Here is an 18191-nt window from a genome sequence, read left to right as displayed (position 1 = left end):
GTACTGAAAGGTACTTATTATTTATAGATACCCCCTCTGCTATTTCCCCTCTGCTATTTCTCCCTTACAATGGAAAGAGAGACAGCCAGTGTAAGACACCAGTATTACTATGGCCATGCTGGGGGCCATTTGCTGTTGCTTCTTTCTGGGCTGGCATTTTCCCCTGCACACTTGTCACCACCCTAGGGGCCCAAGTCATGCTAACCACTCATTATAGCCACAAATTACTCTAGCCCCAGAGCACGAACGCCCCTGAGGGTGGCACAGGGCTGGCCACATGTCCTAGGCCAGCTGTGCCTGGGCAGCTGCCTCAGCCGTGAGGGATGCAGAGCTGCAGGAGCCCACGGCTCTCTGTTGGGCAGCACACCAGAGCTCCCAGCTCCAGCTGGCAGGGCCTCAGTGCCTGCCCTGTGCCCTCTCACCCAACAGCCATGCCAGGCCCTGCTTGCTGCCCTGATGGTGGTACTCCTGGCCCCAGTGCTCTCCAAGGGCTTGTCCTGGGGCACCTCCCTGCAGCCTTTCAGTTCCTGCACAATGCCCAGGGAGAAACCTGGAGGGGCTGCTTACAAGGGCCTGGAGGGACAGCACCAGGGGCAGCAGCTTCCCACTGACAGAGGGCAGCGTTAGACTGGAGATGGGGAAGAAATTCTGGCCTCTGAGGCTGGTGAGGTGCTGGGCCACGCTGCCCATGGAAGCTGTGGCTGCCCAGTCCCTGGCAGCGTTCCAGGCCAGGTTGGATGGAGCTTGGAGCAACCTGGCCTGGTGGAAGGTGTCCCTGCCCTTGGCAGCAGGGCTGCAACAAGACAATTTCTAAGGACCCTTCCAAGCTGAGTCATTCTGTGATCCTGGGATCAGAGGGGCCAGAGGCACCTGGGCTTAATTGCTGATTAGAACCAATTCAGCAGTGTAAGTTTGGTTGAGTTCATGGAGACTGTTCACGAGCCCAGATTCCCAGTGCATGACATTTACCAATACTATAGATCTGGCTGAGATCAAGAAAGTCTTTCAAAGCTCCGGATTCTGCAAGACTGCATTTTATTGAAATAACAGCACAGCAGTTTCTTGCTTGCCAGTCATTCATACACTAACTATGGAGCATTAATATGTGTCCAAACAGATAGTGACATGATATTCATACTAAATTTATATTGTTCTATACATACTAAATTTATATTGTTCTATTATCATATTTATTATGATGATTTTTAAATTATATGACATTTTACATATTTAATAAGCATTTAATTATAAATATAATTATTCTGTGTAATTATATAGGAATTAGATATAATTGTTGTTTTATTTAATTTCCATTTTATGTATTAAATTATTGCTTTGTATTAAATACAATATATGTATAATATATATTTTATAAATATATCTGTGTAATAAAAATCTTGCCTCATAAATGCAGTAACTACAGAGTATTAATACATATCGCAACAGGTAGTGACATTATATATGTGCTATTTATTTTCATAAAATAATATGACACTTTATAAACTATAACTATAATATGTATCTATTAAAACACATCTGTTAATAAAAATAATTGTAGTTTTATATACACACTATAGTTATATATACATATCTCTGTCTATGTATCCCATTCATTCCTGTCTTTGTCATGGCACTAAAAGCTGGTTCTCTGCCACCAGCTGAAGCCCCATGGGCACATGCATCCAAAGGAGGGCCCCGAGACTGGTGGAGCGCTGGGAACACAAGCCCTATGAGGAATGGAGCTGGGGTTGTTTGGCCTGGAGAAACGGAGACTCAGATACAACTTTATCACTCTCTACAACTATGTGAAAGGTGGTTGTAGTCGGATGGGGGTTGGTGTCTCTCTCCTGGCAGCAGCTGACAGAACCAGAGGATACAGTCTTAAGCTGTGCCAAAGGAAATTTAGGTTGGATGTTAGGAAAAAGTTTTGTACTGAAAGAGTGATAAAGTACTGGAATCGTCTGCCCGGGGGAGGTGGTGGAGTCACCATCCCTGGATGTGTTTAAAAAAAGATTGGATATGGCACTCAGTGTCATGGTATAGTTGAGGTGGTATTAGGGCATGGCTTGGACTCAATGATCTTAAATGTCTCTTTGAACCTAATGACTCTGTGATTCTCTGATTCTATGAGCCCCGCTAACAGTGGCCATAGGCCAGCACTCTTGCCAGGCGATGGCGCAGATCAAGGTAGGCTTGCATTGCCTGGGAGTAGGCAGCTGGATCCTGTGCCAGACCGTAGAAGAGGTTGGGTGGCTTTGCCCTTAGTACATCTGGGGGCAGCCTGATCTCCTCTGGAAGCCTCTGGTTGCCCACAATAAAATGCTCCAGGTGTTTCTCTTCCAGAGATATGCGCAGCTGCTCCAGAGCATCCGAGAGCTGAAGCAGGAAGTGTCTCCTTTGCCACTGAGACACTGGTACTGTGTGCAGCAGGCGCATGACAATGGTCTTGATGGAATGGATGGAAAAGTCCTTGCGCGCAAGAACACGGGCAAGGAGCTGCAGGCATTTAAGGTGTGAGCTGTCCTGGGGGGCCTCCCTGGCCATGTGCCTGAAGAACTTGGTCTCTGCCACGGCATAGCTCTCAGGCCACATTGTGCTTGGGGTGTGGGCCCCTCGATACCGGCTGCTGATAAAGATGTCTGAGGCGTGTCGCCGCACCCCAAACAGCACCTTAACCTGGAAGCTTTCTTGGCCGTTGGTCAGCCTGAGGTTGCAGGAGCGTTTGGAGGGCAGCAGCACTAAATGCCAACTGCGTGACTGGGGCAAACGCCGCCAGCTTGCTCCCACCAGTGTGCAGAACCAGTGGACAGTTTTCTTCACGTCAAGGTAGGAGTCAGTGCACAGCGTGTCTAGGAGGTTGGGCTGCTGAGTTGTCCTCCTGATCACGTCAGGGTGGTGCTGGAAGCACAGCATGTTCATACCCTGGTACTCCCTCGGGCACCTGCACTCCAGCTCCACCCGGACACGGAAGTTCCTGCCAGGCTTCTGCTGGTCAGTGTCACGCTCCAGGTGGAAGAGGTGGCCTAGGGGAGGAGTCAGGGGTACAAGCACCTGGTACAGAACTTCCTCCTCACGGGCAGTCCAACCTTCAAAGGCACTGCCAATACCAATGGCTTGTTGCAGCACCGGGTAGAAAGTCCTACTCAAGGCACGCCTGAGGACAGTTATGAAATTGTCTATCAGGGCCATTGTCCTGTTGCAGCCTGTCTGCAGGTCCTGTACAGGCCACTGTATGCGCTCCTCTAGAAGCCATCTCAGATCATATGCCCATGTCTCATCCTCTTCCTCTTCCTCCTTCTCCTTTTCTTTCTCCTCCTCGCCACTGATCTCTGCCTCACAATTTCTTTTCCTCCACATAAACCATACAGCCAAGAGAAGAACCAAGAGCCCAGCAAGTGCCCAGACCTGCCAGGGCTGCAAGGCAGACCTGAGAAGGTCTCTCCAGGATGCGCTACTCTGCATCAGCACGAGCTGCTTCACCTCCCGCTCCAGCTGAATCCTCTTCTGTTCCTGGAACTTCGCACGCAGCTCCATTCGCTGACGCGTCACCTCATCCAAAACATCACCCATGGGCTGTGGGTACTGGACTACTAGCAAGAACAAGAACCACAATACCCAGGAATCCATGGTCTGCAGGAGGATGGAGAAAAGGCCTTGAGGGGAGTGGGGAGGGAGGCAGCTGGCAGTAGGGGCAGCAGGGACAGGAATCCCAGTGATCTGAGGGCAGGAAGGACAGGGCCCCAGACAGCTGGGGGCAGGAAGGCCTGTCCCACTGTCCCAGCGGCAACAGAAGCACTGTACCATGGCCAAGGCTCTGCCATGAGGGGCTGTCCCTGCATGCAGAGGGAGAACCCAGTCTTGGGTGCAGCATTTCTGCTCTGGCCCTTGTCCCCAGCATGGCCTCCCTGCCACATTTGCACTCACCACTTGCCCAAGCAATAGAGGGCCAGTGTTACCTGCTTCTAGGTAACCTGCTTCTAGCTGCCCCCATTGTGAAATGTCCCGATGATGTCACAGGTGCCACAGCACATCACAACCCAGCCAACTCCACTCTTTGTCCCCAGCCCAGCTCAGCCACTCAGAATGGCCCTGATGTACTGGTTAAGGCTGCTTTAGAGTGAACCTTCTTCAAAGAACTTCCCTTGGTCTTTCTTTTGTCTTTCTTACCAGCTGCCTCCATTGGTGGTCTCATAGATATTCATGTTGGAAGGCACCCTTAGGGTTCATTGAGTCTAAGCCTTGACTCCACACTGGTTGGAGCTACCCTTAAATCTCTGCATCATCAAGGTTGAAAAAGTCCCTGAAGATCACACTGTTCAACTACAAACTTAACACTGCCTACTCCACCAATCAGTCAGGTCCCCAAATGCCATATGCACACAACTTCTAAACCTTTCTGAGGGTGGTGACTCAGCCATTGCCCTAGGCAGCCTGTTCCCAAGCTTGATATCCTTTTTGTTGAAGGAATATTTCCTAGAGATCCAATCTAAATCTCCTGTGGCACAGCTTGAGATAATTTCCTCTGGTCACATTGTTTGTTCCCTGGGCTAATATAATAAACCCCACTTAGGTACAACCTCCCTTCAGGGACCATCTGCATCTGTCAGGCGCAGATGGTTGAGCCTGTGAAACCAACTCCTCCCAGAGGAGAGAAAGGTGCTGCTTTTACACTGTGGTTCCCATGATCAAATGCCAGTGGGAAAAAATGGGTTCTCGGTGGTCAGAAGTTTCAGGCTGCCAGGAAACATTTCCATGCAAGGAGAACCTTTCTGCCAAGTACATCAACTGAGGAAATCCATACCCTTCCAAGCAGAAGGAAAAATCATCACTCTCCGTGGAGAAAATGTGAAGGTTTGGAGTGAAAGTCAGTGCTGGAATGTGCCAGGATATCCATGTGGATTTCACTAACCTGCAAGGCCAGACTGTGAAGATGGATCCCGGAAGCCAAGAAATACCATCTTGCTCTGGGGCCTTCCATGCCACCGGCAGCACAAGTGAGAGCCCTTCCTCAGCCTTTGCCTTCAGGAAGGCCTCAGTTTGGGCAAAGCCTGAATTCCCCAGCTCTCCTGCTAATGACCTCAGGCTCACCAAGACTGTTTGGTCTCAGCCCAGGCAGGAGCAGAAAGAAGCCCTTGCCTGGCTTCGCAGGCCCCAGAGATGAGCAAAGATGAGGAGTGTGCCAGAAGAGGCCATCAGCACTTCACAGCAGCTTCTCTCAGCTGTAAATCACAGAAAACTTAAACACTAAAGTTATAGTTTGGGATTTGTGTTGTGTTTTCTTTGGAGCCTTTTCCCCCACAGGAAACCCTGAGGCATTTTCCATGTTGCATACCTGGATTTGAATGGTCCACTCTTGGTGCTGCCTAGATCAAAGTCAAAATTGTTCCTTTGCCCCTCTCTCTTCTCTGTTATGAAATGCCATTTCAAGGGGTTGTGGGTAACACCATTTCTCTTTTCTCATCTTGTGCTCAGGAACTAGGAGAGCCACCAATCTCCCTCCCCTGCCCCAGCTTGACTCTAAAAGGTTTCTGCAGTAGGGTAACATGGTCATGTTGCCAGAGGCTCAGGTGTCAGCACCAGTGGCAGAGCCCAAATTCCACCACTGCAGGAGCTCTCTGCCCCTCATCTTGTCCAGATCTGGAGCTCATTTAAATGTTGGGGTTTTTATCTAGCTGCCTGAATAAATAAACAATCCTATGGCAAAGGGAGCTTGAGGCTGTAATTTAGGGATCAAACAGCAGGTCGGGACAGGACTGGTTTAAGGTAACTACAGGTGTCATAGAAAGAGGCGGTTGTGCCATCCTGTTTGGCTGTGTACTGTGCCACTTCCATTAGTTTTGGGATCTGATTCATTTGGAAAGAAGGTGGGGTTTTGTTTTTTCTCTTTTTTTTTTTTTAATTGACAAGATTAATTATGAGAGTGAACAGGTCCCACATCCTCTAGATCACATGGCTGTACAAATAGGAGCATGGTTCCTGAATCCAAGGGCTCTGAGTTACATCTGCCTCTAATCACTCCCATATGCATTCTTTTGCATGTTCTGCTATGCGTTAAGGTTTCCTATCACGTGCTAATGGATTCATTACTTTGTGCTAAGCATACAGTCACGTGCTAGTCATTAACTGTCCCATATGGTAAACTCATTATGTATATGCTTAAATATTGTCTCTCCTGGGCTGCCAATCCTCTTTTATGTAATTCCACATGTATGTTGAAGACCTTCAGACTTTAAACTTCCTGCTCATTAGTTTTGTGTATGATTTGTCAGTTACTTTTTGGAGCTCTTCCTTATTTCAGTTGTGCAACAACTGTAATTAAAGCTGCTAAGGCATAATATGTGCTTTAGCACTTATTAGATGGGATGGAAAGAGTTATTCGAAACAACCAGCACAGTAATGGCATCACAAACCCTCTGTGGAGCTGAAGTTATGTTGGACCACATAAGTTTTGCAGTAGTTAAAACTTCATAACTGGCTCAGAAAATGTCACTCTGGCAAACAAAATGTAGCTGGGAGGAGACTGAGTTCCTGTAATGTTTCTGATGAGGAAGTTCACAGGTCAGAAATGAGAAAATATGGAAAGAAGGGTGTGTCACTCCATCCCAACCTGCAGAATTTTAGAATAATGACTTTAAAGAATCCAGGGATGCACTGGATTTTTAATTTCTATAGGAAGAAGATGGGCTTCTTTTGGTGTTACTACTTTACACAGCACACTACTTGTTTCTGGTAAGATTTACCAGAAACAAGTTGACTTGAGCACACTTGTGTGCAAAAAAAAAAAAAAAAAAAAAGGTTCTCCAGAGGTATTTCTACTATATGTTTCTATATGTTTGAGATGACAGGGTACAGAATTTTATCCTTTGTACCTGTAGTCCCAATGTAACACAGTTTTAGGTTCTAATAGATGAATGCCCACCATTGTCATGGTGTAGAAAGATCTGTGGAATTCAGACCAGCCTCATGTCATACATTGTTCATTGCAGGAACTACTGGCTTGGGGGGAAATATCTGTACCCTCACTGGCTTTTATCTTCCAAGCCCCAAAAGGAGCAGCTGAAAGTGCTGTTGCATGTAGATAAGAAATGGCAAGTAAAGAGGCTGGGAGTAAGATCTTGGTAAAAGGTGTCTTTCCTAGGAAAAGCTAGTGCTTATGCATAGTATGTTGTCTGCCAGGAAGCAATCCCAGTAGAAAAGGAGGCAAATAGTCTTGAGTAAGAACTTGTTGAACACCTGGCCTGGGCTGTCCTAGCAGCAGCTCTCTGCATGCCTCCTGCTTGGGCAAAGCCAGGCACAGAGTGATTTCTTTCCCACCTGGCACTCTTGAAATTCCCAATTTCCTGAGCACAGATTCGTCCTGCAACATAAACCCTATGGCTGCAGCTGGGCAGACACAAGCACTGCTGATGTACCAGTGTCTGCAAACCACTGCAGGAGTGGGCTCTAGGAGTGTCTGTCTGGGGTTGTTGCCCCTAACATGGACTCCTTACCTGGTGTGCAATGCCAATTCACACACAGAGGAGAGGAATCTCTATTTCTTTATTCTAGTTTGTGCAAAGTAAGGAGCTAGTGGTAACCCACGAAACACTAGCTCCCTAATCACCAAAACTTTACATTATTTATACATTTTAGCAAACAAAAGTATCAGTATTCATTGGCTAGAAGTTGCATAGTTTTCTCATTAATTAGTATTATATCTTCTTAGCTCAGTTTGGTCAGAGCATGGTGCCGATAACACCAAGGTTGTAGGCTCAATCCCCATATGGGTCACTCACTTCAGAATTCGACCTCTTGATCTTTGTGGGTTCCTCCCAATTCTGAATATTCTGTAATTTTAGTGGTTAAGTGATTCTCTCACTTATGTTAATTACTCCACATGTTCAGTCTCCTCCTCTTGAGTCAGTGGGTTTCTAGACTTTGTAGCCTGTAAGTCAGTGTTTTCATTCTCCCCCCTGCCAAAATCACCTTTCACCCAGTTGGCACTTTAGACTGATGAGTTGCCCCTGTTTATTCCTCCTTCTGGCCCTATCTTGGGCATTCTGCCAAGCACCCTTGTGGTCTGTTACTTCAGTATTCCATTGTGACTGACTTCAATACATATATAATCCTAAGTCCCTTTTTTTCTATTCTTTCTCAACAGCTGCAGCTACTGAGGCATATTAAGTGTACAAACAGGGTTTATTGATATGTAGTTTATCAGTTTGGGAACCCAGCATCACAGGGACCGCTGCGCTTAACCGGTGGGGGTCTTGCCGCGGTCCCCATGGAGATACTAGCCCCTTGCTAACCCCCTGCAGCTTTCTGGGTGTTTCCTGAGAGGAAGCGCCCCGCCTGAGCGCCTGCCCCAGCTGCCTCCGGCTTCAGCCCGCCCCTGCAATCCTTATTGGATTCCCGGCCGAGGGGGTGTTGCCGCCGCGGCAGGGACACGGCGTGCGGGCGCTGATATGCCGGGGCTGCGGAGCGTTGTGTAAGAAGGAGCTGCAGGAAGCCGAAGAGCATTAAACGGGACCACGTTTCTCCTCTGTGAGCTGGAGAGGTTAGTGGCTATTACTTAATCTCTGCCAGCTGTAATTAGGATTTGGAAGCAGGCCTTTCGTTTTCTGTTCCTCGCCTCCCCGGGATTGCTCGTCAGCGGCGTTTCCCCCTCGATTGTGGAGGATTGGGGGAGTCCTGCAAGTCACGTTGTCCTAGCTGCTCCAGAGACACCCTCCACACCAAAGGGGACGGGCCACTACCTGGGGAGGGGGAAGCAGTGAGAAAGGAAAAAAGGGAAAAGCCCTTGGTTTGGAATAATATCCAGGTGGCAGTGAAGCATGTAGATGATGTGGAAGTAGCCAAGTAGCATCTTCGAGTGGCCAGGGCACTGCATAGTGAGAGTGTGAAAGGTCATGCAAAACCTTTCCTACAAACTGGACTTCTTTTTAGAAGTGGTGAGCTTCCTTCCAATCTCGTGAAAATCCACGTTTACTGTAGCTATTTGATGCTCCCTTCTGAAACACCGGACCATCAAGCAGGCTGTACCTCAGTTTACCCATGTGTAAAGTGAGAATGAGTATATTTTCCTTTTGTAAAGGGACGTGGTGGGGCCATATTTCAGAGACAGCTTTTAGTGGGAGAAAGGTGGTTCTTGTGTTCTCAGATGTGGTATAGAATCCGTGCATAAAACACATTGACACTTAATTATGTTCTAGTTACAGCTATCATTTATCTCTAGTAAAAAATAGAAAAAAGGTGCATCAAGGGCTCAGTCTACACACAGTGAAAAGACAAGTTCAGCCTTTATATAACTCCTGTCATTCTGCTGAACTTTTGTGTTGAAGCTTGTTAAAAAACCCCAAACAAACAATGTTAATTAGGGCAACAGTTTAATGAACTGATTTTGTGTGAAACCAATTTTTTCCAATTCCTTGCATTGATTTGCCAAATTAATTTTTGTGGAATAAAGATAGTCTTTCAGCTGTTGGATCTATGGTTACAGATGTGAACACAGAATGACATTGTGCCAAAAATCAATAACATAGTGTTTGAACATCTTTCTGTCATTTTTGTTGATAAATGAGAAAATGAAGACAAATATGTTTCAATAATGTAAATCCAATTTGTAGTTTAATCTTGATATTATAAGACCAATGGGTTAATATTTTAAATTATTTTCAGAATATATAAGAAAGCCTTAGTTAGTCTTATTAAAAAATGTCACAAGCAGTGCATACCACTTAGAGAGTAATTATTAATAATTAAATTATAACTAAATATTATTAATATAATAATAATTGATAGTAAAATACTTTATAATTTCTTACTATTGGATCAAGACACTTCCCTTATTTGGGAGTGCTGATTTTTCTGGACTCCTCTTCCTGGGTTTACATCTAATGGTCAAGAAATTTTTTTACTGATAGAAATCTCTCAGTTTCTTCAAAGAGTGAACTGAGTTACTGTTTGTGAAGAGCTGGAGTTTAATTCAATGAAGTATGGTTTGTGTTATTCTTAAAGGACTGGCAGTGCTTATTCTGTAGAGCTGAAAAGGACACTCAACCTTTGTCATTTTCAACTTCTTAGTGCCCTCATTATTTTCCCAGTTGTGCTGAGTGTTTCAACACCCACTCCTCACCCCCCAAACCCAGTGGGCCAAGAAGACCACTGCATTAAGGTCTAAGCAGCTTCATTTTAAATGTCAAAGGGCAGACTTGTTTGTTTTTTTCCTTTTGTCATGAAGAATATCTGCTGTATCCACAGACTCTGAAAACCAAGCTCAGCAGAAGAACAGGACCACTTTGCTCTCTGGACTAAAAATTAACTGGCGTTGTCAAAACAAGTGAAGATAAATGAATAAATTAATGGTCCAGTTTTCAAATTTAAATGGGAATAATTTTCCATCTTACACCATGGTGTCAGGACTTCAGTAAGATGCAGGACTAGAATGCACATTGGCATTTTTGCTTTTCTGTGATGACTCTGAGTCACCTGAGTTTGAGCCATCTTGTAGAGGGAATATTGTACTCTGTGTTGTGCAGATTAGTTGTAGGAAGCTTCAGAGGGTGTTTGCCATTACCACTACTGTGGTCCACTGAAGCTGTCTCTGCGCTGCCATCCTTGGCTAGGTAAGCAGAGTCAGGCAACAGGAGATAAAACTAAACAAGGTTGGGAGGAAGTGGAGGAACTAACAGAGTTTGGATGGATGTAGTAGTAGGACAATAATGCCCTGAGGAAAGAGTTCCTGTGTTTTACACAGCGGTACAGCAACATCAGCATATACAGGATTGTGGATAACTTTCACCTCAAATTTTCAGGCAACCATAGATTTTTCTGAAACTTGCAGGTAGAGCTCAGTGTGTCAAAATAACATACATTGTGCTCATAGTGCACCTTATTAAGTGAGGCATTAAAAAGGTTTCTTCACTGAGTGGGGAAGCAATGGGCCTTAGGAAAGAAAACCAGTCTGAGAGCCAAGGCACTCTTGCAGTTTAATCCTGTAGTTAAAAAAAAAACAAAACAAAACAAAAAAAAAAAAAAAAAAAAAAAAAAAAAAAAAAAAACCACAACACCCAAAATCAACAAAACCCCACTCTGGATAATCCGTGCCCTGTTGTAACTTAGCAGAACAAAGGTTGCTGAGGAGCTGTCTCACGCCTCTGGAGCTGGCCTTGAACCTTGGCAAATATTCTCATGCCTGCAAAGCCAAAGTGTGGGACTTAGATCTTAAAACCTTATAAAATAAGTGCAACTATAATAAAAAAATAAATTTACATTTGACTTGTTTCCTCTCCACTCTCTAAGCAAAAAGAGCTTTGGCTTCTTGTCTAACTGAACTTAAGTGTTTCTTAGACTAATGTTTGCAACTCTAACAGTGCTAATAAGAAAACATTGCAGAAAACCCACCTGACTGGGGAAGATAATGAAATGCATTTGCTAATCCTGTTCCTCCAGATGAGTACAACGCACCACTTTAACAACATGAGTGCAACAATTAGTATAAAATAGATTTCTACATTTTTTAAATTTTTTTTTCCTTATCATGGCTTTATTAACCAGTTAAAAGGAGTCTGTTTGTGGCAGCTAATGGTCATGTTGTAGTAACTAACCTAAATACTAATTTAAAGGCTGCACAACACTGGCTAATAAAATGAGAGGTTCTCATGGCTCAAGTAATGTTACTGTGTTTATTAACTTTCCCTCTCAGTGAAATGCGTATGTACAAAGTCATCTTTATCATCTAGTCATTACCTCTGTTCTGTGAATGAGAAGAGAGAAAAGCCATCAGAAAGAACATGGATTATTGAATAATCCCCAAATAACAGAAAGGACGTAGTAGTACAGGATGTGAGGGGTAAGGTGAGACCACAGTCATTCTAGTGAAAACGTCATGGGTGATTCTTTGCTGTGCTGGAAGCGATACAGCTTTGTGACCCTTTCTGTTGCTAGGGAAAGCAGCCCTTAGTCGGTATTTACTGTCTTTTGCAGGCTCTGACACGGATTAGCAGCAGACTGGTTAGTCTGTTATTTGGTGATGAACACAAAGTAGCTTGCTCGTACTTGTCTTTAATTAGGTGATTTTTCTCAGACAGCACAATTGTGTGCAGCTAGAGGTGGGATCAGCATGTTGGTAGAGATCTTTCTGTGCTTAGTGTTTGGTCTTGGTGACAGAAGATGCAAATATGTGTGAAGGATTGAGGTTGGAGGGGTGTGGTTTGTTTATTTGTTTTGGTTTTGTTTTTGCCATTAAATCAGATTCATAACATTTGATTGGAGATGGCAGATTAATTCCTGGTTTTTGTCTTCCTCCAAAGCTTTGATTCTTTAGTGGCAAAAATCTGTGAAGAACTCAGATGCTCAGATTGGAACATGCGTAAGGAGGAATTCTGTACTGTTGATAATTCACTGTTAAGTGATGAGGCATAAACCAGGATGGTACACTCCTGGCATTGGAGGGCATCATGGGCTTAGTCTGCTTTCATTCTTGTTCAGTAAGACAGAGGTAGGCCTGGTTTTGGTAAGTATAGAATACTTAGATTTGCAGTCCTGGAGTGCAGTATCTGTTAAAAACAGTCCCGAGGCGTCTGAGATGTTTCAGGTTTGTCATCCAGAAGTCAGGATAACCAATCCCAGCAGTTATGTTTGCCCTAGGAAATGTGGTTTTCATTTGGATTTTTTTAAAGTCTATTTTACATTTACTTACTTGCTTAGAGAAGTGAAATAGCTATCCATACATTTAGCCCAATATTTACAAATTAAGATGTACTGCCTATTCTTATATGCCTGGCATCTGAAATGAGACCTTAAGGCTGAGGACTTTTGAATAAATATTTTCAAAATAAATAGATCATTTGCCTGACTCTACATACTGTTCAAAAATAATAGTCTTCTGTGATGTGTTTCCAACCCAGTCCTTCTTGAATAGATCCTGGTGACAGCCTGACCTAGTAATATTCACAATAGAGATATAATGAAGATATAGGAAAAGAACCATAAAAATAGCTGTATTATATGATAAAATAAAGGGGGCTTAAAGTGTCTGGTCCTTTGTTTTAGTATAGATAAGAGCTTCCTTTCTCCTCTTGCCCTGCAAGCAGGTGATGTGGCCATGTAATTCTCTGGCTGCTCTGAGCCCAGTTTTTCTGATAAGGCTTCATCATAGAGGATACTGCTTTCAAGGACACAGCCTTAATTCCCTGGTATCTTTGAAGAAGGCTGATTCTGCACCAGGGAGATAGATGAGGCACCTTTTTTCCTTTTTTTTTTTTGTGTGTTCATGTACTCAGGCAGAGAGAGCACCTTTGAGAAACAACTGCTGGTCTGCTGCATGTTACCCATCCCTGTTGCTTGGGATAGCTGGACCTTCCCACCATCAGATGGCCTGTAATATCAGGAACAAAATTTTCCTCTCTTTAAGCACAGGAAGGAAAGTCCTTCTATCCTAGGTGCTCTTAAGTTATCAACTCCTAAGGAAGTGTGAAGGTGTGGATAACTCCAGAGTTCAAGTTTCTTTTGGTTAAATGACTACTAAATGGGATGCCAACTTTTGCCCATGGGATCTCATATGGCCATACTGACAGATGGCCTTTTTTATCAAGAGAATCATTATGAGCAGGAAGAACTGATGAAGTTGCCAAGTCACTCTCCATCATATTTGGAAAGTCATGGCAATCAGGTGAAGGCCCCAGTGACTGGAAAAAGGGAAACATCACACTCGTATCGGGGGGTTGGACTAGATGATCTTTAAAGGTTCCTTTCAACCCAAACCATTCTGGTGTTCTAAGAAAAAGAAGTGCAAAGTACATTCCTTTACTGTGTGCTCATGATTATTTTTATTATCCAGCTCCTACATGATCTTAATTTTGCTTATATGCCTATCTGGAATAAACTTTCCTATTCCAGACTGCAGAACAAATCCATCAGGACGAAAAGCCATCCAGCCTTATAGCAAGTGTAGTCAAATGGCTTGTGATCTCCAGGTTTGGCTCAAGCTGTTATTTGGCCACACTTTTACATTCTTTGTCTAACTCAGTTTGATCCTAAACAAAACCAGTGGGATGGATTATTGCAGATAGTTGTCATTCACATTTTCTCTGCTGCTGAGGTTCTGCTTCTGCCTTTATGTACTCAAGTCTGACTATGGGAGGGAAGAATAGAGATTTATTATCCAATGTCTAAGATTGGCATATATAAAAGAGTGACAGCTTACAGATGTCCACCTGTACTGTTTGTGTTTATCATATTAATGTAAGGTGCCTTGGTTTTCCATTTCTAATGATAAATAAAGAAATTTTGTGTTTAAAACTGGTTTTGTGGAGGGGCCACAGTTATGCCTGAAATGGCTTAAATAATAAATATTAAACTCAGTTTTCTTTCCCAGAACCCCAAGATGCTTTCTTGAGTTTAATTAGCAGAAGGTAAGGAGGGAAGAAGGGATTTAGACAGACATTTTAAAAAGGAGCAAGGCTTTATTAAAGTAATGAACAGGGTTGCTGTGACATTTTAGAATTGCATTTATGTTACTATTGGCAGCACAGGATGGTGGTAGTTCAGTAAAACAACTCTCTTCTTTTCAGAACTCAGTGGCCTTTTTGGGTGTTTAAAGGCATCATGCAGTTAAGGACATGAACTTGAGGTGGGGACAAAGCTCTTCTCTTACGAGAGTAGCTGTTAAATAATTTCACCAGAATATTGCAGAAAAAACAAGATATGGGTACAGTCTAGTAAAATCAGGGAAAAAGAGGGAAATGTTTGCATTATGTTTCAAACGGAAGCATTCATTCTTGGAAATCTTTTACTTCCATGATCCAGTTATTTCTCTGCCTCTTTTAAAAGGTATATTTCCCTCTTCCAGTGCCCATAGTGTTGTCTGCTCCTGAACCTTTGCAAGACCTGTTTTAGCTATTTCAAAATTAGGTGCTTGTGCAGATCCTGCCTGTGATAGGAGGTTATCCATTTTCTAACAGCCACAGTTGTTATAAAGTAATTGTCCACATTGATTTGACAGAGGAAAGAAGAGTGATACTGGGTTCTCTTATCCCAATTACATGGCCTTGCTGGTTCTGAGTAAGTTGTGTATTTAAAATACTCCTCTGAACAGACAGCTTCATGAAAGCTTCTAGCTCACATCTTTGAAGGCAGACTGTAAGAAAATAAAGAAGGCAGGAGTGGTGTTTAAGTCTATCACCCAATTATAGTTATTTTTACACAGATTTTTGGAGAGGGTCTTTGAAGTTGCCAGCAGCTTCACTGGTCCTGAACTGATGAGATTTAACAAACTATGTAGAAACTATGATGCCATTTATATCCTGGCACAATCCATCCTGTACCCTTCTTCAGCTAGTGGCACTGTGTGAACTCAATCATCAAACCAGTTTACAATTTTTTATGAGTTTTGTATTAATTGTGCATTCAAGTTCAGGAACTGAAATGTATGTTCATCTTTATTTAGACATGTTTTAAATATAGGTAGCTTTGGAGTGGCTTTAGCCAAATAGAATCTTCTATTTTGCTTGAAGTTGAACCAATTTGATGACAGTTTTTTGGGGTCCTTTTGGAGACTTTATAAAACAATAAATCTGGTGATGGTGAATCTGTAAAGAGGCAGACAATTGTAAATAGGACCCAATTTGTAGGTTGTTCTTTTGCTTGTTTATTAACCCTGAGCATGTCAGGTTCTACCTTGTCAAGCTTGAAGGTTCAGGTTTTGGCATGCTCTGAGCTAACCGACTGTACAAAGCAAAACTAATGATATTTTAGCCATCTTCTTGGCATACAAAGCTACATCTCTTCTTGCAGGAATCACAGGTTTGATGTGGATAAACCTAGGAATTGGGAGATGTGGGGTTAGCTTTTGCATAGTTATACACAAGTAAAGCATTGTTCTTCCTAAAACACTTTGCATGGATCCTAATGTGCAGTTGCAGTACTGTGGGAAATATGCTTTTAGAGGTTTTCTGTAACCTTAATGTATTTTTATTTTTTTTTTACCTTTTTATCGGGTTTTCGGTAAGATACTAAATACCCCCTCTAGTGGCTGATAACCTCGGAAAAAGTGTTTGCTTTCTCAGGACAAATTTAACAGATGAGTAGCACTTTGCAACTACTTCACTGTTAAAGCACATCGAATTGTAGACTAACTCTTCAAGAGAGAGAGGCTGGTCTTTGTGATTCTTAAGTGTTGTGTTGCCCATTAGGATGAAAAATACTGAGCTCTAAAGTTAGGAGGGATTAACTGCAATCATTACTCTTCATTCAAAACCTTCTGGTTTTCCCTGCTCTCAAGAAATTTATGACATTGATAGATTTCCAAAAGGTAAGGGGAATGGAGACCAACCATTGCATTTTGCAGGCCCTACTGAGTGGTAGACTGATAAAATTACAGAGGTGATAGGGCATAATTTTTAAGATTACAAGATTATGCAAAAGTTTATCTATTTCCTAAGTTATCTCATTCAATCTAGTTATTAATGAAAAAAAATTTTACATCACCCTCTATTTTAGAAGAGTTGACACTTTTTTCTCTGGGTTAGGGAATGAGAAAGTCAGCTAAAAAAAGTACATTTGTCTGACTAGCTAAATTCTGTGTGTATATTGTTTTCTTTGAACAGAGTATGAGGCAGGCCTTCAGTGATATGAATTGCTGTCATGCTAGCAATGCAGGCAGAGGGTTTCATCAGCCATGGTAAGCAGTGTCATTGTAGTGACTGCAATGTGTAGTTGGAGTGCTTTTTTCATTTGGGGAATTCTCAAAATAGCTCAGCCTGTTAGAGATCTGGGATGCAGTGACCTTTAGTGGACCGGAAGATAGGTATCATCTATTGGCTTGAGTCCATAAGGATATTAAAAGAACATACTTGTAGCTGGAGATGTGTTTTGTTCTTGTGCATACTAATGTTACAGTCAACAGCAAGAGATCTTTCTCAATGGGCTTGTAGGAGTATTCTCATTGAGATCAATGGGATTACTTGTGATTAAAGCCAGGCAAGCATATAATTCCTTTTAGGATTTGGTTTTCAGATTAATTTAACAACAAGAGAAGGAAAAGAAACTTATAGTTTTGTTGTTTGTTGTAGGGTATTGTTTTATGTAGTTATTTCAGTGCAAACTTCATTTATAGTTATATTTTCTAGATGTCTGATCTGTGTGGGATTTCCTGTCATGAAGAAGAGAGGTTGTACTAATACCTACTTCTCACTTTGCACTTATTATCAGTAGGTCTGAGAGTGCTTTACAGAAGACAGAGGTTCCTACTGTTCTGGAACTGGGGACTATAGGGAAAGGGGGTGTGATTTGCTTGCCTTGGGTCAACCAGTGAACTTCTGTGAGAAAGTAAGGATACAGCCTGGAAATACAGCTTTCCTGCTTCTGCCCAGCCCAGTTCTTCAGGCCCTCTGAAGAAGAAAGAGCTTGTAGAAAGGACTGCAGTAATTGGCAGGAAAATGCAGGGGCAGATGTAGTAAGTGAGAAAATATTTCAGAACGTTTTTCTGTATTTGTTCATCATCACTTTCAGTTGTGTTATAGCAAAAGGTTGGAAGCCTCTTCTGACATCAGAGTTTATCTTCAAAGCACTTGTCAATCTATCAAGTGAGGTGGAGAAGCATCTTCTCTCAGTGGCTGACGCAGCAAAAACAAAATGAGCAGTGTAAGCAAGGGAAGGGAATGGGCTGAGATTCTTGGGCATGTCTCATGGGCTGTCCTGTCATCTACACCTCTTGTGATTAGCTCTGAGTAGTTTTCCCAGAAATGAAGGTATGGATAAGTAGTTCACCTTTTTTTTTTTTTTTTAACACGAAAAGCACTCAATTTTAAACAGTGTAAGAGTAAGCACTAAACATCAGTTCCTTTGCATGAAATAGGTTTAAGCAGAGTCTCAGACACTTAGCTGTGCAGAGACTACTCTGGGGCTTCATTGCTCTACAGGGAAGCTAGGGGACATTGTTCATAGTCCCCAGGGACCTGGCAGAGTTCAGCTTCATGATAGTGTTTATGCAGATGTTAAGTCAAAAATGTGGTGAAGGATGTTTCATGCTTTTTTTCCCTTTTTTGAGTTGGTACCACTTTTAGCTTTATTCGGGGTTATTTTCTCAGGCACAGATCGGTAGTGTAGCAATACTGTTGTTTGGTCACCTGGAAAATTAGGATCTGTGAATCACTGATAGCTCCAAAACACTCCATTCTCTTGAATGGACTTTACTGCAAAATAATTACTTG

The 18191-nt window shown here is 42.9% G+C and overlaps 2 protein-coding genes across 3 annotated transcripts in view; one reads left to right on the top strand and one right to left on the bottom strand.

The window, feature by feature from the left end:
• Positions 1-2136: 2136 nt before the first annotated feature.
• On the bottom strand, positions 2137-3839 carry LOC139591357 (inositol 1,4,5-trisphosphate receptor-interacting protein-like 1). Its single transcript, XM_071429918.1, is given in 2 exon segments — positions 2137-3752; positions 3755-3839. Coding segments are annotated over 2 exon segments (1701 nt in total).
• Positions 3840-8377: 4538 nt separating this feature from the next.
• BLVRA (biliverdin reductase A) overlaps positions 8378-18191 on the top strand; it is a 29812-nt gene continuing 19998 nt past the window's right edge. The window contains exon 1 of one of the 2 annotated variants that reach the window (XM_071429772.1): positions 8378-8536. The gene's annotated coding sequence lies outside the window, so the exon portion shown is untranslated. The remainder of the gene's footprint in view (positions 8537-18191) is intronic. The other variant, XM_071429773.1, reaches the window with a different exon arrangement.

Source organism: Agelaius tricolor, unplaced genomic scaffold, assembly GCF_023055355.1.
Source record: "Agelaius tricolor isolate 1412-34295 unplaced genomic scaffold, bAgeTri1.0.p SCAF_6, whole genome shotgun sequence".
Lineage (NCBI taxonomy): Eukaryota > Metazoa > Chordata > Aves > Passeriformes > Icteridae > Agelaius > Agelaius tricolor.
Note: the sequence above shows the minus strand (reverse complement) of the source record. Positions and strands in the feature narration are given on the sequence as shown.